General features: G+C 44.5%; 1 protein-coding gene across 3 annotated transcripts in view; it reads right to left on the bottom strand.

Moving 5' to 3' along the window:
- The window catches only part of KDM2A (lysine demethylase 2A), a 106,216-nt gene extending 87,147 nt beyond the window's left edge, over positions 1-19,069 (bottom strand). For 2 of the 3 annotated variants that reach the window (XR_014326385.1, XM_082844883.1), the window contains exons 1-2: positions 18,406-19,069; positions 17,066-17,189 (exon numbers count right to left, since the gene is read on the bottom strand). Coding sequence is in view for 1 of the 3 variants with exons in the window: in XM_082844883.1 (XP_082701009.1) it covers positions 17,066-17,107 (42 nt within the window). In the remaining 2 variants the exon portion in view is untranslated. The remainder of the gene's footprint in view (positions 1-17,065; positions 17,190-18,405) is intronic. The other variant, XM_082844885.1, reaches the window with a different exon arrangement.
- Between the last annotated feature and the right edge of the window lie 2,498 nt (positions 19,070-21,567).

The raw sequence follows: 21,567 nt of genomic DNA, 5'->3' as shown, positions 1-21,567 counted from the left end.
GTGGTTCTCTTTACCATCTATCAGAATCACCTGGTGGACTTATTGAAACAAGTCCAGGTCCCGCTCCCAGAGTTTCTGATTCAGTAAGTTTGGGGTAGGACCTGGGAATCTGCATTTCTAACAAGTTCCCAGATGACGTGGTCTGGGTCACACTTTGAAAACACCTGGTTTAAACTATTAGAACTGAGAAGGACCTTGTAGGTAAATAAAATAAAGCTGAGATAACTAATACAGGCTTCCTGATTACCAAGCTAAGGTTTTTTTAATTGTTAGGGTTATTATGTTATATATGATGGTCTATGTACTTTCAAGAAAGTACACAACACATTTCTGTTCATTTCAATAGACATACAAGCATACCTCGGAGATATATGAAAGTTATGTTTATACTACACTATAATCTATTAAGTGTGCAAAAGTATTGTCTAAAAACATATATATATACCTTAATTAAAAAATACTTTATTGCTAAAAAATGCTAACCATCATCTGACAATGCAGGGTTGCCACAAACCTTCAATTTGTAAAACCTACAATATTTGCTAAGCGCAATAAAGCTAAGCACAATAAAATGCACTTGAGCACTTGAAAACAACATGGTTCTTGCCTTAAAGAAGTCTACCCTAGTGCTTACCAGAGATGAGGTGTGGGGGGAGTGGAAACTGGAGGATGGTGGTCAAAAGGTACAAACTTACAGTTAGAAGATAAATAAGTGCTAGGGATGTTACAAAAAAAAAAGTACTAGGGATGTAATGTGCAACATGATGTCTACAGCTAACAATGCTGTATGATATGTAGAAAAGTTGTTGGAAGAGAAATTCCTAAGAGTTCTCATCACAAGAAGAAAAAATTTTTTTTCCTTTCTTCTCTTTTTTTTTTTTTGCCACACCACACAGCATGTGGGATCTTAGTTCCCTAACCACGGACTGAACCCGTGCCCCCTGCATTGGAAGCACAGAGGCTGAACCACTGGACCGCCAGGGAAGTCCCCTTCTCTTCTTTTTATTGTATCTGTATGAGAAGATGGATATTAGCTGAACCTATTGCGGTAATCATTTCACAATATATGTAAATCACACCATCATGCTGTACGCCTTAAACTTATACAGTGATGTATGTCAATTATTTCTCAATAAAACTGGAAAAGAGTCTACTCCAGCTGGGTGAAAATAGACTCGTGGTCAAAGAATTACAACACAAAGTGACTAGTCCCAGAGCAAAAATGCGTAAGAAGTGTCTTGGGAATGTAACTGAGGAGAACTCAAGAGAAGAGCAACATCTGGGGGTCTTAGAGGACAACTAAGAGCTTACCCAAGAAGACAGAATGGGGTGGGAAGGAAAGCATTTTAGATATGCACATTCACAGAAAAAAAATCCATCAAGAACCTACTGTGGACCAGGACCTGTACCAAGCACGGGGATAAAATGGTGAGAAAAGGCACTGTAGCAGCCTTTAATGATGCTTATATTCTAAAAGGGAAACAGACAATCAAATAATAACCCAAGCAAAGTGGCAATTTTGAGAAGTGCTACGCATAAGAGGTATTCTATACTATGAGAATAACTGGAAGATCTGACCTAGTCAAAGAAATTCTCCCCGGAGAAAAGGGTCTGAGCTAAGGTATGATGGTACCTTAGCATTCTACACACCGTTCAAACCTTTGTACATAAGAAGAGTGTAGACACTACTACTGTTAAGTGGACATCCTTGTCTCCTTTAAGGTTCAGAGGAGAGACTTTTTTTTTTTTTTTTTTTTGTAGTACGCGGGCCTCTCACTGTTGTGGCCTCTCCCGTTGCGGAGCACAGGCTCCGGACGTGGAGGCTCAGCGGCCATGGCTCACGGGCCCAGCCGCTCCATGGCATGTGGTATCCTGCTGGACTGGGGCACGAACCCGTGTCCCCTGCATCGGCAGGCGGACTCTCAACCACTGCGCCACCAGGGAAGCCCCAGAGGAGAGATCTTGGTAGGCTAGTACTCAACTCTGCAAGATAAAAGGATTGTCAGTTAACTTCTTCACAATGCCTAGCACTGTGAATACTCATGCCCATTATCCAGGGAACCCATTTCCCAAGGAACAGGGGAACCAAACTAATTATGAAAGTAGCCTGGTGAGCACGGTATAAGAAATAAGGTAACTGGATGGTCTCAAGAACATGAGCAGTCTGTTCCACCTTTCTCTACTGACCATAACAAGTGGGGCAACCAGACGTGGCAAATTCTTGTTCCTTGGCTTCCTTCTCTTTTGTCTGACCACCACCCTCCTGATAATTATAGCAGTACTGTCAGCACTTAACAAGAGAATGCAGTAAATTAATTTGATTACATTCTACCATGTGCTCATGACGAAGTTAACCAACTCGTAATGTTACAGTCTCAGTGATGTAAATAGTTCTGTGCTATCTGTGTGCCATGCTCTGCCCTCAAGGAGCATATAATCTAGACATAATCAAGCTTTCTATCTTGTATCCAGTTAGATATCACAAGAGATAGCGAGAAAAAACTATGAGTGTTCAGAAAAGAGGTTTCCTTCAACATATAGGATTAAGAAAACAATACTGCAAATGGGTTTTAGAGGATAAGCCCTAGGGTAGGGACAGGATATCACAAGTGTGCAGGAAAGCCTGAATACCAGGCTAAGGAGTTCGCGCCTATAGTGGCAAACCTTTAAAGTTAACCAAGCATTAATAAGCTATTTCCAAAATGTAAGTTTTATTTTTACTATTCCACACATGAAAAATGAAAGTTCATCAAGGTTAAATAACTTGCTCAAGTTTACACAGTTTATAAGCTGAAATTCAAAGCCAAGTTTCATGAACCAAGGTCCAGTGTCTGTCCCATGCCACCAGTGACTTTACAGAATGGAAATGTCACAGAGGATAGGAATAACATTATCAGAACCTTAGAAGCACAATATAAGAAATAATGGAGGGACTTCCCTGGTGGCGCAGGGGTTAAGAATCTGCCTGCCAATGCAGGGGACACGGGTTCGAGCCCTGGTCTGGGAAGATCCCACATGCTGCGGGGTAACTAAGTCCATGCGCCACAACTACTGAGCCTGAGCTCTAGAGCCTGCGAGCTGCAAATACTGAGCCTGCGTGCCACAACTACTGAAGCCCGTGTGCCTAGAGCTCATGCTCCACAACAAGAGAAGCCACCGCAGTGAGAAGCCCACGCACCGCAATGAGAAGCCCGCACACCACAACGAAGAGTAGCCCCCGCTCGCCACAACTAGAGAAAACCCACACGCAGCAATGAAGACCCAACGCAGCCAAAATAAATTAATAAACTTTAAAAAAAAAAAAGGAATTGACACTAAAAAAAAAAATAATAAATAAAAATTTAAAAATCTAAGAAAAGGCTACTACAATAGTCCAGGCTAAGAGTAAGAACTAGAAGTGGCAGTAGGAACTACAAAGAGATGAAGATCAGAAATCCAGCAGGGCTTAGCAACTAATTAAATATGGAGAGTAACAGAAGAAGGAGTAATAGTTGATAACGCCATTAACAAAAAAATGCAGTGGTCTCTTCTATCTTAAAACAAAACACAGCAAACAAATAAACATTGAAGAGAACATTCTCTGGATCTTACACTTGTAGCTAACGACTTGCTCCACTTCTCTGTGCACAGCCTAACTTCTCTAAACTTCTCTTCATTCACTGTCTCTGTTTAATCTCACATTTATTTTGAAGAATGTCTTTTGCCCCCAAATGCCACCAAAACTCCTGTTTAAAGTCACCAATAACCTCTATGTTGCCAAATCCAATGGAAATCTCAAGTCTTCAGTATACTCAGCCTGTAAGCAGCATCCACCTCAGCTGACCACTCTCTCCTCTTTGAAACACTATTAGTGTAAAGTGGTGTTTAAGAATATAAACTGGAGGGCTTCCTTCCCTGGTGGCGCAGTGGTTGAGAGTCCGCCTGCCGATGCAGGGGATACGGGTTCGTGCCCTGGTCCAGGAAGATCCCACATGCCATGGAGCGGCTAGGCCCGTGAGCCATGGACGTTGAGCCTGTGCGTCCGGAGCCTGTTGCTCCGCAATGGGAGAGGCCACAACAGTGAGAGGCCCGCGTACCGCGGAAAAAAAAAAAAAGAATATAAACTGGGGACTTCCCTGGTGGCGCAGCGGTTAAGAATCCGCCTGCCAATGCAGGGGACATGCGTTCAAGTCCTGGTCCGGGAAGATCCCACATGCCATAGGGCAACTAATCCTGTGAGCCACAACTATGAGCCTGCGCTGTAGAGTCCGTGAGTCACAACTACGGAGCCCACGTGCCACAACTACTGAAGCCCGCGTGCCTAGAGCCCGTACTCCACAACAAGAGAAGCCACCGCAGTGAGAAGTCCGCACACTGCAACGAAGAGTATCCCCCGCTCGCTGCAACTAGAGAAAGCCCACACACAGCAATGAAGATCCAACGCAGCCAAAAAAAACCCCAAACTAAATAAACAAATTTATAAAAAAAAAAAGAATGCAAACTGGAGTCATACAAACCTGGGTTCGAAAACCAACTTCTCCAGTTACTACCCAGTGGTCTTGAGCAAATTATACAGTCCCTTCTTGTATCATTTTCCTGATCTATAAAATAGAGATAATAAAAGCACCTACTTCATAGAGTTACAAGCATTAAATGAGTAAAAATACACTGATGGTTAGAACAGTGCCTGATAAACACTGTTTATCCTTTTTTGTTTTTTGAAATCTTTTGGCCCCACCACATGGCACGTGGGATCTTAGTTCCCCAACCAGGAATTGAACCCATGCCCCTGCTTGGAAGCGTGAAGTCTTAACCACTGGACCGCCAGGGAAGTCCCCAAGGCACAACTACTCTTTTTTTTTTTTTTTTAAAGAATTTATTTATTTATTTATTTTGGCCACACCGGGCCTTAGTTGTGGCATGCAGGATCTTCATTGCGGCATGCGAACTCTTAGTTGCGGCCTGCATGCGGGATCTAGTGCCCCGAACAGGGATTAAACCCGGGCCCTCTGCATTGGGAGTGAGGAGTCTTACCCACTGGACCACCAGGGAAGTCCCAGCACCACTTCTCCTGATTTTCCTCATATCCCTCTGGTTCCTCCTCCTCACCCCCTTTGTAAGTCACTCCCTGTCTACCCAACTTCAACTACCACACGTATGCCAGTAAGATCCAACTATATGCCAATAAGCCCTTCCTGAAGCCCAGAACCACAGCCAGTTACCTACTCAACAGTTCTACCAGGATGTCTCACAGGCACTTCACACTCAACGTGTCCAAACTTAACTCAAAACTGAACGTAAGCTCTTCCCCTCAATCTCCAAACCTGCTCTTCCTTCAGTGCGCCCTGTATCTCAATAAAAGGACTGCACCACAAACCACTCACATGAGAAAAACGTGGGAGTTATGCTTATATGTAACCCTTAACCTCACCCTCCACACAACCAATGAACCAAAGTCCTTTGATTCCATTTCCTAAATATTCCTGAAGACCTCTATAATTCTACTGCCAGCACTCTCAACCATACTACCATCTTATCTTACCTGAACTGCAGTAGCCTCCTAGTTGTTCTCACCAAATCCATTCTTACCTCTCCCTGATCCCTTCTCTACACTGCAGCTACTGATATTACTCCAAGCATGTTAGACTCCTCTGCTGAACTTTGCACTCCCACTGCCTTCAGAATAAAGCTCTACCCTTTGAGCCCTGGTCCAGGAAGATCCCACATGCCATGGAGCAACTAAGCCTGTGCGCCACAACTACTGAGCCTGTGCTCTAGAGCCCGTGAGCCACAACCACTGAGCCCACGTGCTGCAACTACTGAAGCCCGTGCACCTAGAGCCCGTGCTCCGCAACAAGAGAAGCCATCGCAGTGAGAAGCCCGCGCATCGCAACAAAGAGTAGCCCCCGTTAGCTGCAACTAGAGAAAGCCCACGTCCAGCAACAAGGATCCAACGCAATCAAAAATAAATAAATAAATAAATTTAAAAAGAAAAGAATAAAGCCCTACTTGACCTGACCCCTGATTACCTTGTCAGGATTTTAACTGTCTCCACCACTTACTTCCTCTCTCCAGTTACACCGTCCTTTTTGCTTTGGTTTGGTTGGTAGGCTCCTCAAACATGTCAGATTCCTTCCAACCTCGGAGGTTCTGCATATGATAATCACTTCTCCTTTTTGCCTGGTTACCTCTTACTCACCCTTCAGGTCTCAGCTTTAAAGGTTTTCTCAGGAAAAGTGTTCCCTGATGCCTCTTCCCACTCCTGAAGTTTAGATTAGGTCACTCTATTATACACTTTCATTGCCTCCTACATTATCTTTGTAGTCCTTTGCATAACTATAATTAACATTATAAGTATTTATTGTCTGACTTCCCTAACACACCATAATCTTGATGACAGAGGGACCATGCCTATCTTGCTCATCACTGTATCTGTATCCCAAGTGCCCTGCATGGTGTCTGACATGTGGTTAAGTGCTTGTAATATTTTCTCATTCCTGCCATAGGGCTTTGCATTAGGTGGTCCCTCAACCTAGAGCTCTGCTGACCCAGATCTGGTCCCCCAAGGCCTTGACCTTCACAAGACTGGCTCCTCATCGCTCAGGTCTCAGTTACAAACACCATCTTCTCAGGGAGCCTTTACCAATGACCCAACTCAAGGAGTGATCCCCACCCTACAAGTATTTTATCCCCCTCTTAATTTCTTCAAAGTATTCAGCACTACCTGAAACCACAGTTATTTGGAAGTTCTAAAAAAGCAAGGCCCATGTTAAGTGCCTGACACAGTGTAAGCACTCAGCAAACATTTAAGTGAATGAATCTCTTGAGTGAGAAAAGATGACTTGGGGAACACCCTAAATTCAACAGCAGAACATTTACAAACTGCGTTCCAACAAAGTTGAAAAAGAGGCAGTATATCTTAGACTGTCTACTATAAATCCTGGCTCTTTCCCTACTTAGCTGAATAACCTGGGACAAGTTATTTAACTGTGCTATGCCTCAGTTTCCAAACTAGAAAATGGAAATCACAGAACCTACCTCAAAGGGCTGCTGAAAATTAAATTAGTTAATATATGTAAAAGGTCAGTACCAAGCACATAATATACACTCAATTAATGTGTGCTATTATTCATCAGACTGGACTCTTTTCTCCCTTTGTTTCAAATATACAAGGTGGCTTTTCCTTTATCTTTTTTTTGAAAGAAATTTGTTTTATTTATATTTATTTTTGGCTGCATTGGGTCTTCATTGCTGCACGGGCTTTTCTCTAGTTGCGGAGAGCAGGGGCTACTCTTCATTGTGGTATGCAGGCTTCTCATTGCCGTGGTTTCTCTTGTTGCGGAGCATGGGCTCTAGGCACACGGGTTCAGTAGTTGTGGCTTGCAGGCTCTAGAGCACAGGCTCAGTAGTTGTGGTGCACAGGCTTAGTTGTTCTGCAGCACGTGGGATCTTCCTGGACCAGGGTTCAAACCTGTGTCCCCTGCATTGGCAGGCAGATTCTTAACCACTGCGCCTTGAGGGAAGCCCTTCCTTTATCTTACCCACCCAGAAAGGGTCCCTTGTTTTTGTTTGTTTGCACACTGCCCATCTCCAAGAGCATCTTTCACATAGAATAAGAAATGTGAATGGGTCCCTCAGGAATTGTGCAACATGGTAGCACCATCCCCATGTCCTAGCAACCCCTGCAATTGTGATGATCAAAAGAATAAGATGATCAAAAGACAATAAACACAGAGGTACACTGGAAATGATTAAAGTCCTACAATACAATCACCGTATTTATGAATATACATTCTCTTGAAGTTACTGTCAGAAACAAGAAAGGGTTGGCTAGATTACTGCCCTGACACAAAAGACCTCGTAACTTCTGTGATCCAGGGATATAAAGAGATAAATTAAGGTTGGGGCTACCTTAAATTCACACTGAGGGCCACAACCAGCTCATGAGGTTGTTTCTCAGGAATGGCCATGGGTTTATTCAGCCACATGGTAATCAAAAGTATTTCAATATTTGTTCACATCAACACCCACAGCTTTTAGCTCATTTTTTGCTATCCTTCAAAGAGAATACCAAAAGATGATTTATTGTTATAACTTAACTATTCATCTCAAGACAGTGAGTACTTACTTTGGTTGCCCAAATCAAGTGATCTTAGAATAAGTTTAAAGGAATAATAAAGAAATCTGCAACTAGGTTGAGGATTTGCCATGACCATGAAGTTACTTTTGCAAAAATTCAACAACAAAAAAACCACTTCATGCTTATTTGGGCAAAGCCCTGAGAAAAACAATCTGAGATGCTTTCAAGATGTTTTGTGTTGGACTTAAAACTCTAAGATTAACAGCAGATAATCAGGATGGAAACCTAGAACCCATCTACTGGATAGCTCTCTTTAAATCAGTTTTCAATCTCACCCAATTAACACTGGATAATTCTTTGTTATGGGCAATTTGTTTTGGTTTTTGTTTTGGGGGTATAGCTGCTTTACAATGTTGTGTTAGTTCCTGCTGTACAACGAAGTGAATCAGCTATATGTATACATATATCCCCTCCCTCTTGGACCTCCCTCCCACCACCACCCCATCCCACCCATCTAGGTCACCACAGAGCACCGAGCTGAGCTCCCCGCACTATACGGCAGGTTCTGTTGTAGGGAATGTTTAATGGGATGTTTTAACAGCATCCCTAGCCTCTACTCACTAACATACCAGTAGTACTCTCCTAGTCTGACAATCAAAAATGTCTCCAGATATTGCCAAATGTCTCCGGGGCGGGGGGGCAAAAATCACACCCAGCTGAGAACCTCTGCTTTAAACAAATCTGTTCCAAATGTCTAAAACATCAGCCCACACTCACTCCTCCCTCTTTCAAAAATTCCTCCCTCTGATCTTCCTGATAATCGAGACTTAATCCCAGAGTCCACCTTAATTCATTTGTCTTTGCTTCCAAAATCCTCAGAAATCACTTAGTACAACTCCCTCAATAAGAGGTCAGTTCTCTTGCTCAAAACTATAGCTGGTAATAGAATTGGTACTAGGACTCTGGGCTCATGATCCCCAGTCAAGCACTCTTTTCCATCCTAACATGCTGGTATCTATCATTCACCAAGTTTTGTCAGTCCTTCACTGCCAAAGTGTCTTGCTTCTATCTCTTCCTTTCCATTTCTACTATCTATACCCCAGAGCAGTAGTTCTCAAACTTCTGCACACAACAGAATCACCTGGCTTGTTAAAACACAGATCACTGGGTCCCAAACCCCAGAGTTTCTGATCCACCAAAAGTATGAGGCAGGGCCCAAAAATATGCATTTCTAACTAGTTCCCAGACATCCAGATAATGTTTACCTTGCTGGTAAGTGGACCACACTTCAAGAACCACTGCCCTAGAGTTCAGGTAACCTATCACCTCAAGAGGTAATCTATTTCAGTATTCTTCTAGACACCTCCCTGACTTAAAACTACAAAAATATTACTCGTAAAAAAACATTTTGATCAAATAAGTGTTCAATTAAAAACAAACCACAGCTTCTAACGGCTCTCTATTTTCCATACCTGGCTTTCGTAATTGTTTAAAATGTGTTCCCTACATTATCAACACTACCTCCCAAACAAATCTTCTACTTTAGTCCTACTAATCTATAGTAAAGCTTACGCTCTCTTTAGCTCCTACAAGACCACCCTCTTCCCTCCTCCTCTCTACCTACCTGAAGGAGGCTTCACCACTGTATTTGCCAAAACCACTCATTTGGTCACTATCTGCTGCCTTTTATCTTTATGCTTTAAGTTTTTACCAAGTACTCACAGATAGAGAAAACCCCCAAGAACCTAAAATTTAAAACAGAAAACAATGATATGAGTGACATGCATAAATAAAAGGCTTGACATATACACAAACTGCATGAATATTGCTATTTTAATAGATCAAGTGCAGTAAGTTCAAAGTTCACAAAAAAGAAAGAACTTGCCAATTTTTAAAAAACATAATCAAATGTTAGCTGTCAAATATTTGTAGCTATCTCATTTAGGCTATTAAGCAGATATTTGTTAGGAAAGAAACTGTAACAGTAGCCTCAAAAAAAGATGAAGCACTCAGTTTACAACTTCCTACAACAGGAGTACCTATCATTTGTTTTCTGTATGAAATACACGGCAAGAGAGATGATAAGGTGTGAAAGAAGAAACACAGGGTTCAAAGTCTCGTTCCACCCCTTACCAACTTTGTGACCCTGGTCAAGTCAAGGCAGCTCCCTACGCCTCCATTACCATGATAAAAAAAATTAAGGTTGGGGCTTCCCTGGTGGTGCAGTGGTTGAGAATCTGCCTGCCAGTGCTGGGGACACAGGTTTGAGCCCTGGTCTGGGAAGATCCCACATGCCGTGGAGCAACTAGGCCCGTGAGCCACAACTACTGAGCCTGCGCGTCTGGAGCCTGTGCTCCGCAACAAGAGAGGCCGCGACAGTGAGAGGCCCGCACACCACGATAAAGAGTGACCCCCGCTGGCCGCAACTAGAGAAAGCCCGCGCACAGAAATGAAGACCCAACACAGCCAAAAATAAATAAATAAATTTATTTAAAAAAAAAAAATTAAGGTTGGAAACTATACCATCTACCTTACAGGGCTGTTTTGAAGATTAAATAAGGTAACGCATTTGAAAGAACCTAGCCTAGTACTTGACACATGATAAATGTTTATTGAATTTTAACCTCTGTTGATGTGAAAGCACAATGCAAAAACACTGTATTATCCCAAAAATGAGATAAAGAGAGCACATTAATAAAACCTGACTAAGGATGTTCATTCCCCAAGAAGAAAAATAAAAAGGAACAGAAAATAAGAATGTTATGTCCCTCTGCATGGTATACAGCAAATGTATCCATTCCCTGACTTAATGGTCAAAACCAAGACTTTTTTTTTAACATCTTTATTGGAGTATAATTGCTTTATAATGGTGTGTTAGTTTCTGCTTTATAACAAAGTGAACCAGCTATACATATATCCCCATATCTACTCCCTATCCCACCCCTCTAGGTGGTAACAAAGCACAGAGCTGATCTCCCTGTGCTATGCGGCTGCTTCCCACTAGCTATCTATTTTACATTTGGTAGTGTATATATGTCCATGCCACTCTCTCACTTCGTCCCAGCTTACCCTTCCCCCTCCCCATGTCCTCAAGTCCATTCTCTACGTCTGCGTCTTTATTCCTGTCCTGCCCCTAGGTTCTTCAGAACCTTTTTTTTTTTTTTTAAGATTCCATACGTATGTGTTAGCATATGGTATTTGTTTTTCTCTTTGACTTACTTCACTCTGTATGACAGACTCTAGGTCCATCCACCTCACTACAAATAACTCAATTTCGTTTCTTTTTACGGCTGAGTAATATTCCATTGTATATATGTGCCACATCTTCTTTATCCATTCATCTGTCGATGAACACTTAGGTTCCTTCCATGTCCTGGCTACTGTAAATAGAGCTGCAATGAACATTGTGGTACATGACTCTTTTTGAATTATGGTTTTCTCAGGGTATATGCCCAGTAGTGGGACTGCTGGGTCGTATGGTAGTTCTATTTTTAGTTTTTAAGGAACCTCCATACAGTTCTCCATAGTGGCTGTATCAGTTTACAAAAACCAAGACTTGAGAGTAACACAAACACCGTCGCTTGCAACTTCACGACTTTAAGGTTGTCTTAAAGTCAGCAAAAACCGTAACATGGAGGGTTTAGGACAGGATTTGAGACAGGAAACTTAAAATTCAGACTGAGCTTTTACAGTTAACTAAATATTTTCTTATCTGTTCTAATGGCTTAAATACTATAAATGTGTTCATGTGGCACGTGTGCTAAGCATAAGTTTTCATTTGTTAGAGCTTAGGCCTTCTGGTTCTTATGTATACTACAGAACCCAATACCCCAATATTTTGCTCATCCCTGTATACCAAACTCTCCTCCATTCTAGTGATCTATTCCTAGCAGTCAAGAAAACTCATAGCAAAGAAAAGTAAATACTTATGAGGGCTTTCAACAATATCAACAAATACTTATTGAGCACGTTCTACATTGCAGACTGAGAGTACTTTCTTCTCTCTTTTTGAGGCTAATTATTGAGCACTTTCTATGTGTCAGGCACTATTCAAAGCATCCAGTAGACACCATAAACAAAAACAAAGTCCCAACTCTCAAGGAGCCTGTACTCTAATGGAGAGATATGCACAAACAAACTTAAGTACGGTAGTGATTAGTGCTCAGCAAAATAAATAAGAGAAAGTAATGGGGCTTAAATACAGCCCTGTATTCTGGGTCCCCAAAATATGGGTAACTGCGGAAGACTGATGCATAAGTATAAAGAATTAGCTCCCTCATCATCTGCATTTTGAATGCCAAAAATGGGCAACAAGTTTTTCCTACATCACCAGGAAGGAGACTGCAACACTCCGAACAATGTACTCCTCCACCAATAGAGACTGACAGTTAAGTCTAATGGAATGATGATAAATAAGCAAATTCAACAATTTAGACCATCTATAATTTTTTTAATTATTAATAAACTATGGAAAAAATTGCTTAAAATTAGGTTTTTATTTTGCCTGGTCTATTCCTGGGCAGAAAGACCTTAGAGCGGGGACATTCAAAGTGCGACTGTTTGTAAAAGGGATAATCTGTTCATTGCTCCTGAATCTGGGGAGACAATTTTAAGGATGACCCAAAGAAAGGTGAGAATATCATAAGGACTCAGTGCCCTCAGTTTCTTGCAACAGATAAATGACTTAGCTATTTCAGAGAGAATCATATGTAAGGCACATTAACAGGATTGAGCATCCAGTAGTATAATAACATCCTTTAGAAAACCTCTTCATCTTAGCATCAAGATTGACAAGCAAGCTGAATTCTCAAGTAAATCAGCATCTCTCCCTTCAGATAACAGCACTAGGCTTAGGTGAAGTCAAGGGAAAAAAATATTCATGTCATATAACTTCTTTTACCCTGAAGTATATTGTCTTCACCTTCTTTTACATTGATTTAGGCGTTCATTTGTTTCTACAATTGCCTTTGGCAGGGGTCAGTGAATTTTTTTCCATACTAAATGTAACTATACCTTAAGCATTTACTTCAGATGCACATTATTTTGTCCTTGATTTTATTTTTATTGTGCAATAAGGATTACTCAGAATTGGTGTGATTTCAAAAACTTAAAAGATCATTGACTACAATTGCTGAGGATTTAACTAATATTTTAGATTAAGAAACTATAAGATATTATGTTGAACATTCCCTATAAACGAACATTTAAATATACATGGCTGTGACAAACATTCAAAAATACTTCAACACTTTGGCTCCTGAAACCAAATGAAGAAAAAAAGTTCTAAAATTAGTACCTGTCCATGTTTCTCAGTAAGGTCCTACATCTTAATTTACTAGAAATACAGAAATAAATCATCATTACCTCAGGATAACCAAATATCCACCCATCACCAACCTGAAGCTTCTATCCCTCTCACTTGAATACCTCCTCAACTATGTCAACTTCCCATGGAGATCTATCTGGCTTTCTTCTAGAAATCCATACACAAAACTACTAATCTTTTCATTAAAAACAAAACAGTGGCTTGTTTAAAAAAAATCAAAACAGCATTTACCCTCCCTTGTATTCCCTACACTGCAAAATAAGCAAATGTTCTAGTTCCAGAAAGAAGAGCTTATGCCCCAAATCTACACGTACATACCATATTCAAAGGTGTAATTCTCTTCTACATGTAATAGATAAACACTAGTTTGACAAAAGACAAGCCAATTTTTAAAAACTAGCTATGTCTGATTTTTTAAAAAATGGCTTGTCACAAAGATGATACAAACATATCAAAATTTATCTCACCAAATCCAGTCTGTGAACTTGAAATAGCTATGTCAGTTAAAAGCATTAAAAAGGATCTATTCAATCATGAATAATACATATTCTTATAAGTAAGGATACAACTTTTTTTTTTTAAAGATAGGTAAAAGATCCTCAATATTAAAGTCACTCTTGTTCTGAAACGAGTTTGGCCTCAGACTGTTAATACTGGTATACTACATTTTCTCTCCCAAGAGGCTATTTTGAAAGTATGTCACAGAGGGATAACCATTTAGGTTTTGTTCCCTAAAACAATATGGAAGTGATAGCCAATAACACTATAATCAATGCACTAGGTAATTCAATTCGACAAACATATAGTATGAGACCACACAAAGTTTAATCACCAAGCCAAATTAGCACACCTGTCATTTTATCTCTCTTTCAAACTTTATGTTCCATGGCCAGTAACTGCAAAACAAAACTAAATTCTATACTTTGACTTAAAGAGATACAGTGTTATAGCTACTGTAAAAATTAGCCTTTATGCCTTCATGTCAGTCTTAAAATTCCTCAAATATCTAACTTCATCAATAGAGAATTCTGTAATATAAGCACTTGCCACAGAGACATTAAAAGTTTGGTAGGCAGGGCTTTCCTGGTGGCGCAGTGGTTAGGAATCTGCCTGCCAATGCGGGGGACACGGGTTTGAGCCCTGGTCCAGGAAGATCCCACATGCTGCAGAGCAACTAAGGCCGTACACCACAACTACTGAGCCTGCGCCCTACAGCCCGCGAGCCACAACTACTGAAGCCCGCGTGCCTAGAGCCCATGCTCCGCAACAAGAGAAGCCACCGCAATGAGAAGCCCGCGTACCACAACGAACAGTGGCCCCTGCTCGCCGCAACTAGAGAAAGCCGGCGCACAGCAACAAAGACGCAACACAGCCAAAAATAAATAAAATAAAATAAATAAATTTAGGGCTTCCCTGGTGGCGCAGTGGTTAAGAATCCTCCTGCCAACGCAGGGCACATGGGTTCGAGCCCTGGTCCGGGAAGATCCCACATGCCGCGGAAGAACTAAGCCCGTGTGCCACAGCTACTGAAGCCTGCACGCCACAACTACTGAAGCCCGAGCGTCTCAAGTCTGTGCTCCGCAATGAAGAGTAGCCCCCTTTCGCCACCACTAGAGAAAGCCCACATGCAGCAATGAAGACCCAACGCAGACAAAAATAAAATAAATAAATTTTAAAAATAAATAAATAAATAAATTTAAAAGTTTGGTAGGCAGACTGCCATTCAAATTAGCCACCAATATGCTCTCATATCAAAAGTTATGTTATGGGGCTTCCCTGGTGGCGCAGTGGTTGAGAGTCCGCCTGCCGATGCAGGGGACACGGGTTTGTGCCCCGGTCCGGGAAGATCCCACATGCCGCGGAGCAGCTGGGCCCGTGAGCCATGGCCGCTGAGCCTGCGCGTCCGGAGCCTATGCTCCGCAACGGGAGAGGCCACAACCGTGAGAGGCCCGCGTACCGCCAAAAAAAAAAAAAAAAAAAAAGTTATGTTATGGAAGGGATTTACACTTTGGATATAATTTTGTCATGTAATTTAAAAAAGGAAAATAGACATCAGTCACCCTAAACTCAAGATTATTACCCAAAATTCTAAGTGAGCAAGATTCTCCCAAAATATTTGCTGTACCCTCTTACACAACACTGCTACAAAAACACATAAACCAAAAGAAAAAATATGCTAGATAAGGAAAAGGTTAATGTGTGCAACAAGTAGCAATCATTTTACAATTAAAAAAAAAAACTTACCAGGACAAAAATCACAGATTCTTTGGATCTCCTTACCACTACCTCCCTATCTTGTTAAAAAATAAAAACTTGCTTTGAAAGACTGGATCCCAAGATCTCTCAGATATTTATGAAACAGCTCAGCAATTCTAACAGCCTGACGTGATAAAAACGAAAATCCATATAGCAGTAACTAACCAAGAAAAGAATTTTGCAGCATCTTCTTTCTTTCCCCCCCAAAAAACTGAATTCAAGAAATGTCAAAACAAAAATAAATCCTAAACGTACAAAATTCCACTGATGATATACTTTATTTCTAAAAGTTAAAGAATTATAATCTCAACACACAGATTAGGAGACAAGAAGCAAATCTCTGAAATAAAGCTTTGCTAGAACATATTGCCTACTGGATACACTTGCCAATACACACCACACCTTTTCAACAGTCACACTGGGGCGTGGGGGGGGGTGGGCGGGGGAGAACAGCCTTTTCTCAAAGAGTCTGGACATTATCAGAAAATGAATTAAAGAATCACTCTTTTTTCCTCCAAATTCAGTCTAAAATGCAGAGCCAAATAAAACCAGCATAAATTCCTTTAGTAATTTTCTAGGTCTTTCAGTTCACCAAATTTTACATAATGCATATAGTTCTGTGGCTTTCCTCATTCCCCACTCTACAAATAAAGTCAAATTTCTGAAACGAATATATGGTGAGAATATTAATAAAGCTCTCTTTGACTAGGGAAAACAAAAATCAAATTCTTAAACTCCAGTAGGGAAACCCTGAGAGGAAAGCGGGAGCCTAATGGACAAAGTATTCATATGCACATACAAGCTAATTCCTTCCAAATCATTACTAAGTAAAAATTTACTTTTATAAGATATATCACATACATCCCTCCCCAAATACAAAATACAGAACTTTATCAGCATCCAGTATTCTCCCTTCTCTCAATCAATCCCCTTCAATCCTATCAGTGTTAATTTGTGTTAAAAAAAAAAAAATCCGCATTTCCACTCCCCAGCTCAAAGCCAGAAATCTTGGTACACAATAATCTAAAAAAATTATACGGAACTATCCTTCCTCAAACAGTTTTGCCCCTCAAATTTACATTCAAATCTAACGTAATCAATTAGATTTATTACAATGTCAGTATTGCAAAATTAATTAGGAATCCTTGTCACACTGTAATCCACAAAATCCTTTGATTTACAACAGTTTCAGCAGAAGTTAAAAACTACCTATAAATCCATTTCCAAATAGGATGACTACTAAGACTCTAACTACTTGGCCTAAAATTCAAATGAGATACTAATACACCTTCCCTCCTCTGGTGCAGAGAAAAGCCACCTGAAAAGTTTTAATCACAGTATGTTCACAAATGTAAACAAAATAGTTTTTCTGCTTCAAAATTGGAAAAAAAGAAAAGAAAAAAAAAAGACAAGAAAATACTAACCAATCTCTGGCTGTAACGAATCCTTTCTTCTTCGGGTTCCATCTCTCACTCTTCTGTTGAAATTACAGAAAGAAACCACTCCAGGGCTGCCTTCCTCTTCCTCCTTAGGAACCAGATTGCAACACTAAAGAATAATGATATGAGCAGAGATGAGAACTCATCCTCGAACTCAACCTTTCTTTCCTCGGAATGAAGTGTTTAGGACATGTGTAAGCTAAAGGCTTCCTGAGAAATCTGGTTCCTCTTCATCAGTTTGGGACCTCTCAGCTCTGGGGCAAGTGGTTCCATGTCAAGATCAACATTAATCACATTACAACTGTCTGAGGCCTATAGGCAAGAAGATGTTGGTTTCAGTTCCTTACTGTCGGGCTATACCACTTGTTTCTCCCCACAGGATTACAATACGCAAGGCTCCCCTTCAATGGCAGCATTAGCAAAAAAAAAAAAAAAAAGAAAGAAAAAAGGGGGGGGGACACAGGACTTTTCTCTCTTAGAGAGCTGGCCAGGTGAAGCAGCCACTGAACTAATCCAGATCCTAACCAAATTAGTTCTCTCTCACCCGTAATTAGAAACTAAAGAAAAGGACAGACTAACTATATAAGAAGAGAACAAGAAATTAGGATTTAAATAGACTCCAAAACAATTTCCCATACACCTCTAGTAAATCCGTATGCAATCGTCGCCTTCCTTCCTAGACTCCCCGGATCTTTTCATTCCCAAACCAACCCTCCACCCCAACACAAGATGTGTACAACTCTGAAACAAATTCAAGGGAGTTGCAAATCAGGCACAAAAATGTATCAGATCTTTCTGTGTAAAGCAATAAAGATTTTACCTAGAGACGTAAGTAAAATTCATCTTTTCCAAACATTAAAGACCGGTTTGCGCGACGGCCGATCCCTAATACCAAGAAAGGTTTTTCTTTTTCCTAAATATTCTCAAGGATAATGGCTTCCATAGAGAATGCAGATTTTTTTTTCTTTTTTGTAACTACATTAAGGCCACGTTAACAGCATCCTTTCAAAACTGCTACGAGACCACTGGACCTGATGACACAGTTTGCAAGAGCAGTTCGTGGCAGAGCCCTCCTGGAGGAAGCCCTCGCCCCAAGTCGGGAGGGAAACCGTGTTTGCACCCCCTGGGCGAAGACCGCCCGGGCTTGAGAGCAGCCAGGGCCGGAGAGGAAAAATGGAAAATCTCGCCAGGTTCCCCCAGGAAAAGGCGTTTCAATGGTTCGTTCAACCATCGGAAAAAGAAATAGAAACTTTACATTAAGTCTTTAGATAACACAGCGAACCAAAACTTCCAAGGGGGGGGGGCGACAGGAGGGGGAATCTCACCGGGGATTTTGCTCGTGAGTTCTTGTCCAAGTGAGAAGTAAAAGATTCCAAAAACTGAGAGGAAAAATTAAATCCCAAACGTCGTCTTCGGGTTTTTTCCGTGGATCAACCCAGTATCCAGAGGGTCACAGCGACCCGGAAAAGAGAGGAAACAGTTGCTGAATCAAACCTCCTCTTCTGGCTTTGGAGACCGGGAGTCTGAGGCGTCAGGAGAGGGGAGCGCGACCCCTCGGCGCCGAGCCCGGGGCGCCCCCGCCTCCCCCGGGCCAGCGGTCAGCAGCCCGAGCCCGAGCCCCGGGCCAGCCCCGGCCGCGGGGCCGCCGTGCCCTAGACAAGTAGCCGCTCGGCCACCGCCGGAGCCCGGGAGCGGCGGCCGATCAGCTGAGACCGGCCGACCCGAGGCTGCCCGCGCCGCCCCGGCCCCCCGGAACGCGGGCCCCGGCCCCGGGGGGCGGAGAGGGCGGGAGCGGCGCGGCGCGCCGGGCTGGGGGCCCCGGCTCCCCTCGCGTCTCCCCCTCAGCCCGGGCTCCGCGCTGCGGGACGAGCCCCCGGCTACTCCCCAGTCGCAGAGGAGGGATTCCGGGGGATGGGCCCCCTGGCGTTGCCCCTCCTCCCGGAGCGCCCCCTGCCCAGGATAGACAGAGCGGCGACAGGCCCAGCCGCTGGGAAGGTGCTCTGCGAGCCGCAGCCGCCGCCGCCGCCGCCGCCGCTGCCGGGGAGGGGTGTTGTTTCCCTCACACAGGAGGAGCCGCTGAAGCAGCCGCCGCCATTTTGAACCCGTCAGACTCTCACATACACACAGCTCCTCCGCGGCGCACTGCGCAGGCGCCGCCTCCCCACCCCTCCTTCGGCTAGCCTCTCCACCCCCCACCCCCCTTCAAGCCTCTCCTCGCCGCTTACCGCTCTCCGGGGTGCACGTGAACGCGCACGCGTCACTCCCCTCTAACGCGGACACTTTGCCGGCGCGCGCACGCGCGGATGCGTCGGCCTCGAATCGCCCGCGCCCCCGCGACGCCGACGCGGCTCCCCGCCCCCCCTAGCGTCAGCCTGCCCGCCCTCCCGCCGGCCCACCGCCCCCGCTCCCCGTCGGCCTTCTTCCAGGGCTCGGGCCCGGCCCGCTGCTCGCGCCTGCGCGCAGGCCACAGATCCTCCTCCGCGCGCGCCCTGCCCCCCACACGCCCTCGCTCGAACACACACTTCGCCTCTGTGACCCCGCCCCTCGCCGGCCAGCTGCGCCGGCGGCCCTCCCCCACCTCTTCTGGGAGGGTGGTGACCCCCCGACCCCCCACAAAGCACAACACCCCCCTCCCCAAGCAGAGGGGAGAAGCGCCCCATTCCCCTTCAACCGCCCTCTGCGCGAGTCAGCCCGTCACAGTCGCACAACCTGAGGGCCGGGCGGCCTGGGCGAGGGCAGCCGTTGCCCGCCTCAAAGCGGGGTCTCCCGGGGTCAGGCTGCTGGGCCCGGCCGGCCAGACTGCCCAGGGCGAGGGGGCGCAGGGAAGGAGCGCCTTCCCGCCGGCTTCCCTCCCCTCACGCGCCCGCCGATGGGCCGAGGCCGGCCTGCCCGCCATCACCGGGCAGGCCCTGGCGCCCTCGCCGCGGGGCCAGTCCGCCCTCGGCTCGGGGGGCTCCTCGGTGCAGCAGCCCGGTCCCGCCTCACCCACTCCTCGCCGCTCCGAAGGGGCAGGAAACGGGAGTAGCATGTCTGTCCTGGGCTCGGCTCCCCCGGGGGAGCTCCGGGCTCTTGACAAGGGAGTCCACAGGTACCAGGCGCGGGAGTGGTCGCCGCGACGGCCCGGGGGCGGTGGCGGCCGGCGCGCCCACCGCGGGCCCGAGGCGCCCGGGGAGGTGGCCCTGCAAGCCCCCGCTCCTCGGCCACGCTCAGGTTTCCGCAGCGCCCGTGCCCCCGGCGGCCCGGGTGGGACGTGACCCCGCCCCCGGCGAGTCGGGGCGCCCCCCACGGAGGGGTGCGCGAGCTGTCCCGAGCCCGCGGGCCGACCCCGCCGCCCCGGGCCGCGGCGGGCGCTGGAGGCCCGGCCGGGAAGATGTCTTCTCTCGGTGCGCGCAGCTTCGCGCGAGGGTCAGCGACGGGGCAGCGGCCGCCGAGCCGCGCCAGCCCTGCCCACGAACGGGCTCCCGCGGCTCGACAGCTGCCCGACGGGCTAGCAGGCTGGGGACGTCGACGGAGCCCGGCCAGAGGTATCTGAGCAACGCCATGCGAGCAGCCCAACCGCGATCAGGGCATTTCCCCAGCCAATCTCGTGCTTTGGGGCCCGTTTAAATTATAAATCCCGTAAAGGACCGTGGCTTGGGCGTTAACGCACCCGGGTCAGCTCTGTTGGCTTCACTACGCTCTTGCTGAGAGGTGTCACGTAGATCATTTTTCTCCCTGCCTTGGTTTCCTACCTTTTAAACTCTTGATTCCTGGGATCCGGGGATGGAGGAGAGAGGAAGGGCATGGAGTGAATCATATAACTTCCATGAACAACATGGAACTCTTTTAGGAAGACGTTAGAGAAAGACAATAATTGAAATAATGATATCTTCTATTTCTGTCAAGGTTTGGACTCTAGGGCAAAGGCAGTATGTAAACCCAAAGTATCATTATTTATTAGCACATGAGGTTTTTCTACATGCAAACTTGGGGAGCTTTACAGACATTCTCTGCTTTGTCTCACAACATCCTTACGGGACAAGCTAAAGTGTAGGTACCATTACACTCATTTCAAAGACAGACACTTGAAGTACAGAAAGGTTAAACAGCTTGCATGACTAACAGAGAAGAGTTTAGTGCTTTGCCACACCAGACTTCAACTTCTCACAAACAACACAAAAGGTTTGTTAACATGGTATCACCCTCTTGCATTCCAGTCACTGGGAAATATTCTTTATTCTAATACTAGTTTTGTTCAGACTTCTTAGATTTTCAGGGCAAATGAAGAGCTTCACCCAAAATTATCAGGCCTAAAGCCTAAGACTTTCAGACTATAGTAAAATATATTTAAAAGGCAGCAGTCTTTAACATTGGCACTACCACATGCCATCCCATAGGCATCTGGCTCTCTGCAGGTATAGAAAAAGGCAGCAGCTTGTTTGTATTGTCTTTAAGAAGGAGAGAAAGACTTTTGCCATTGTCAGGCCTCATTGCTATTTGCAAAATAA

The sequence above is a fragment of the Leucopleurus acutus genome (assembly GCF_964270905.1).
Source record: "Leucopleurus acutus genome assembly, chromosome: 8".
Taxonomy (NCBI): Eukaryota; Metazoa; Chordata; class Mammalia; order Artiodactyla; family Delphinidae; genus Leucopleurus; species Leucopleurus acutus.
The sequence above is the reverse complement of the archived record's forward strand: the minus strand, read 5'-3'. Positions and strand labels throughout refer to the sequence as shown.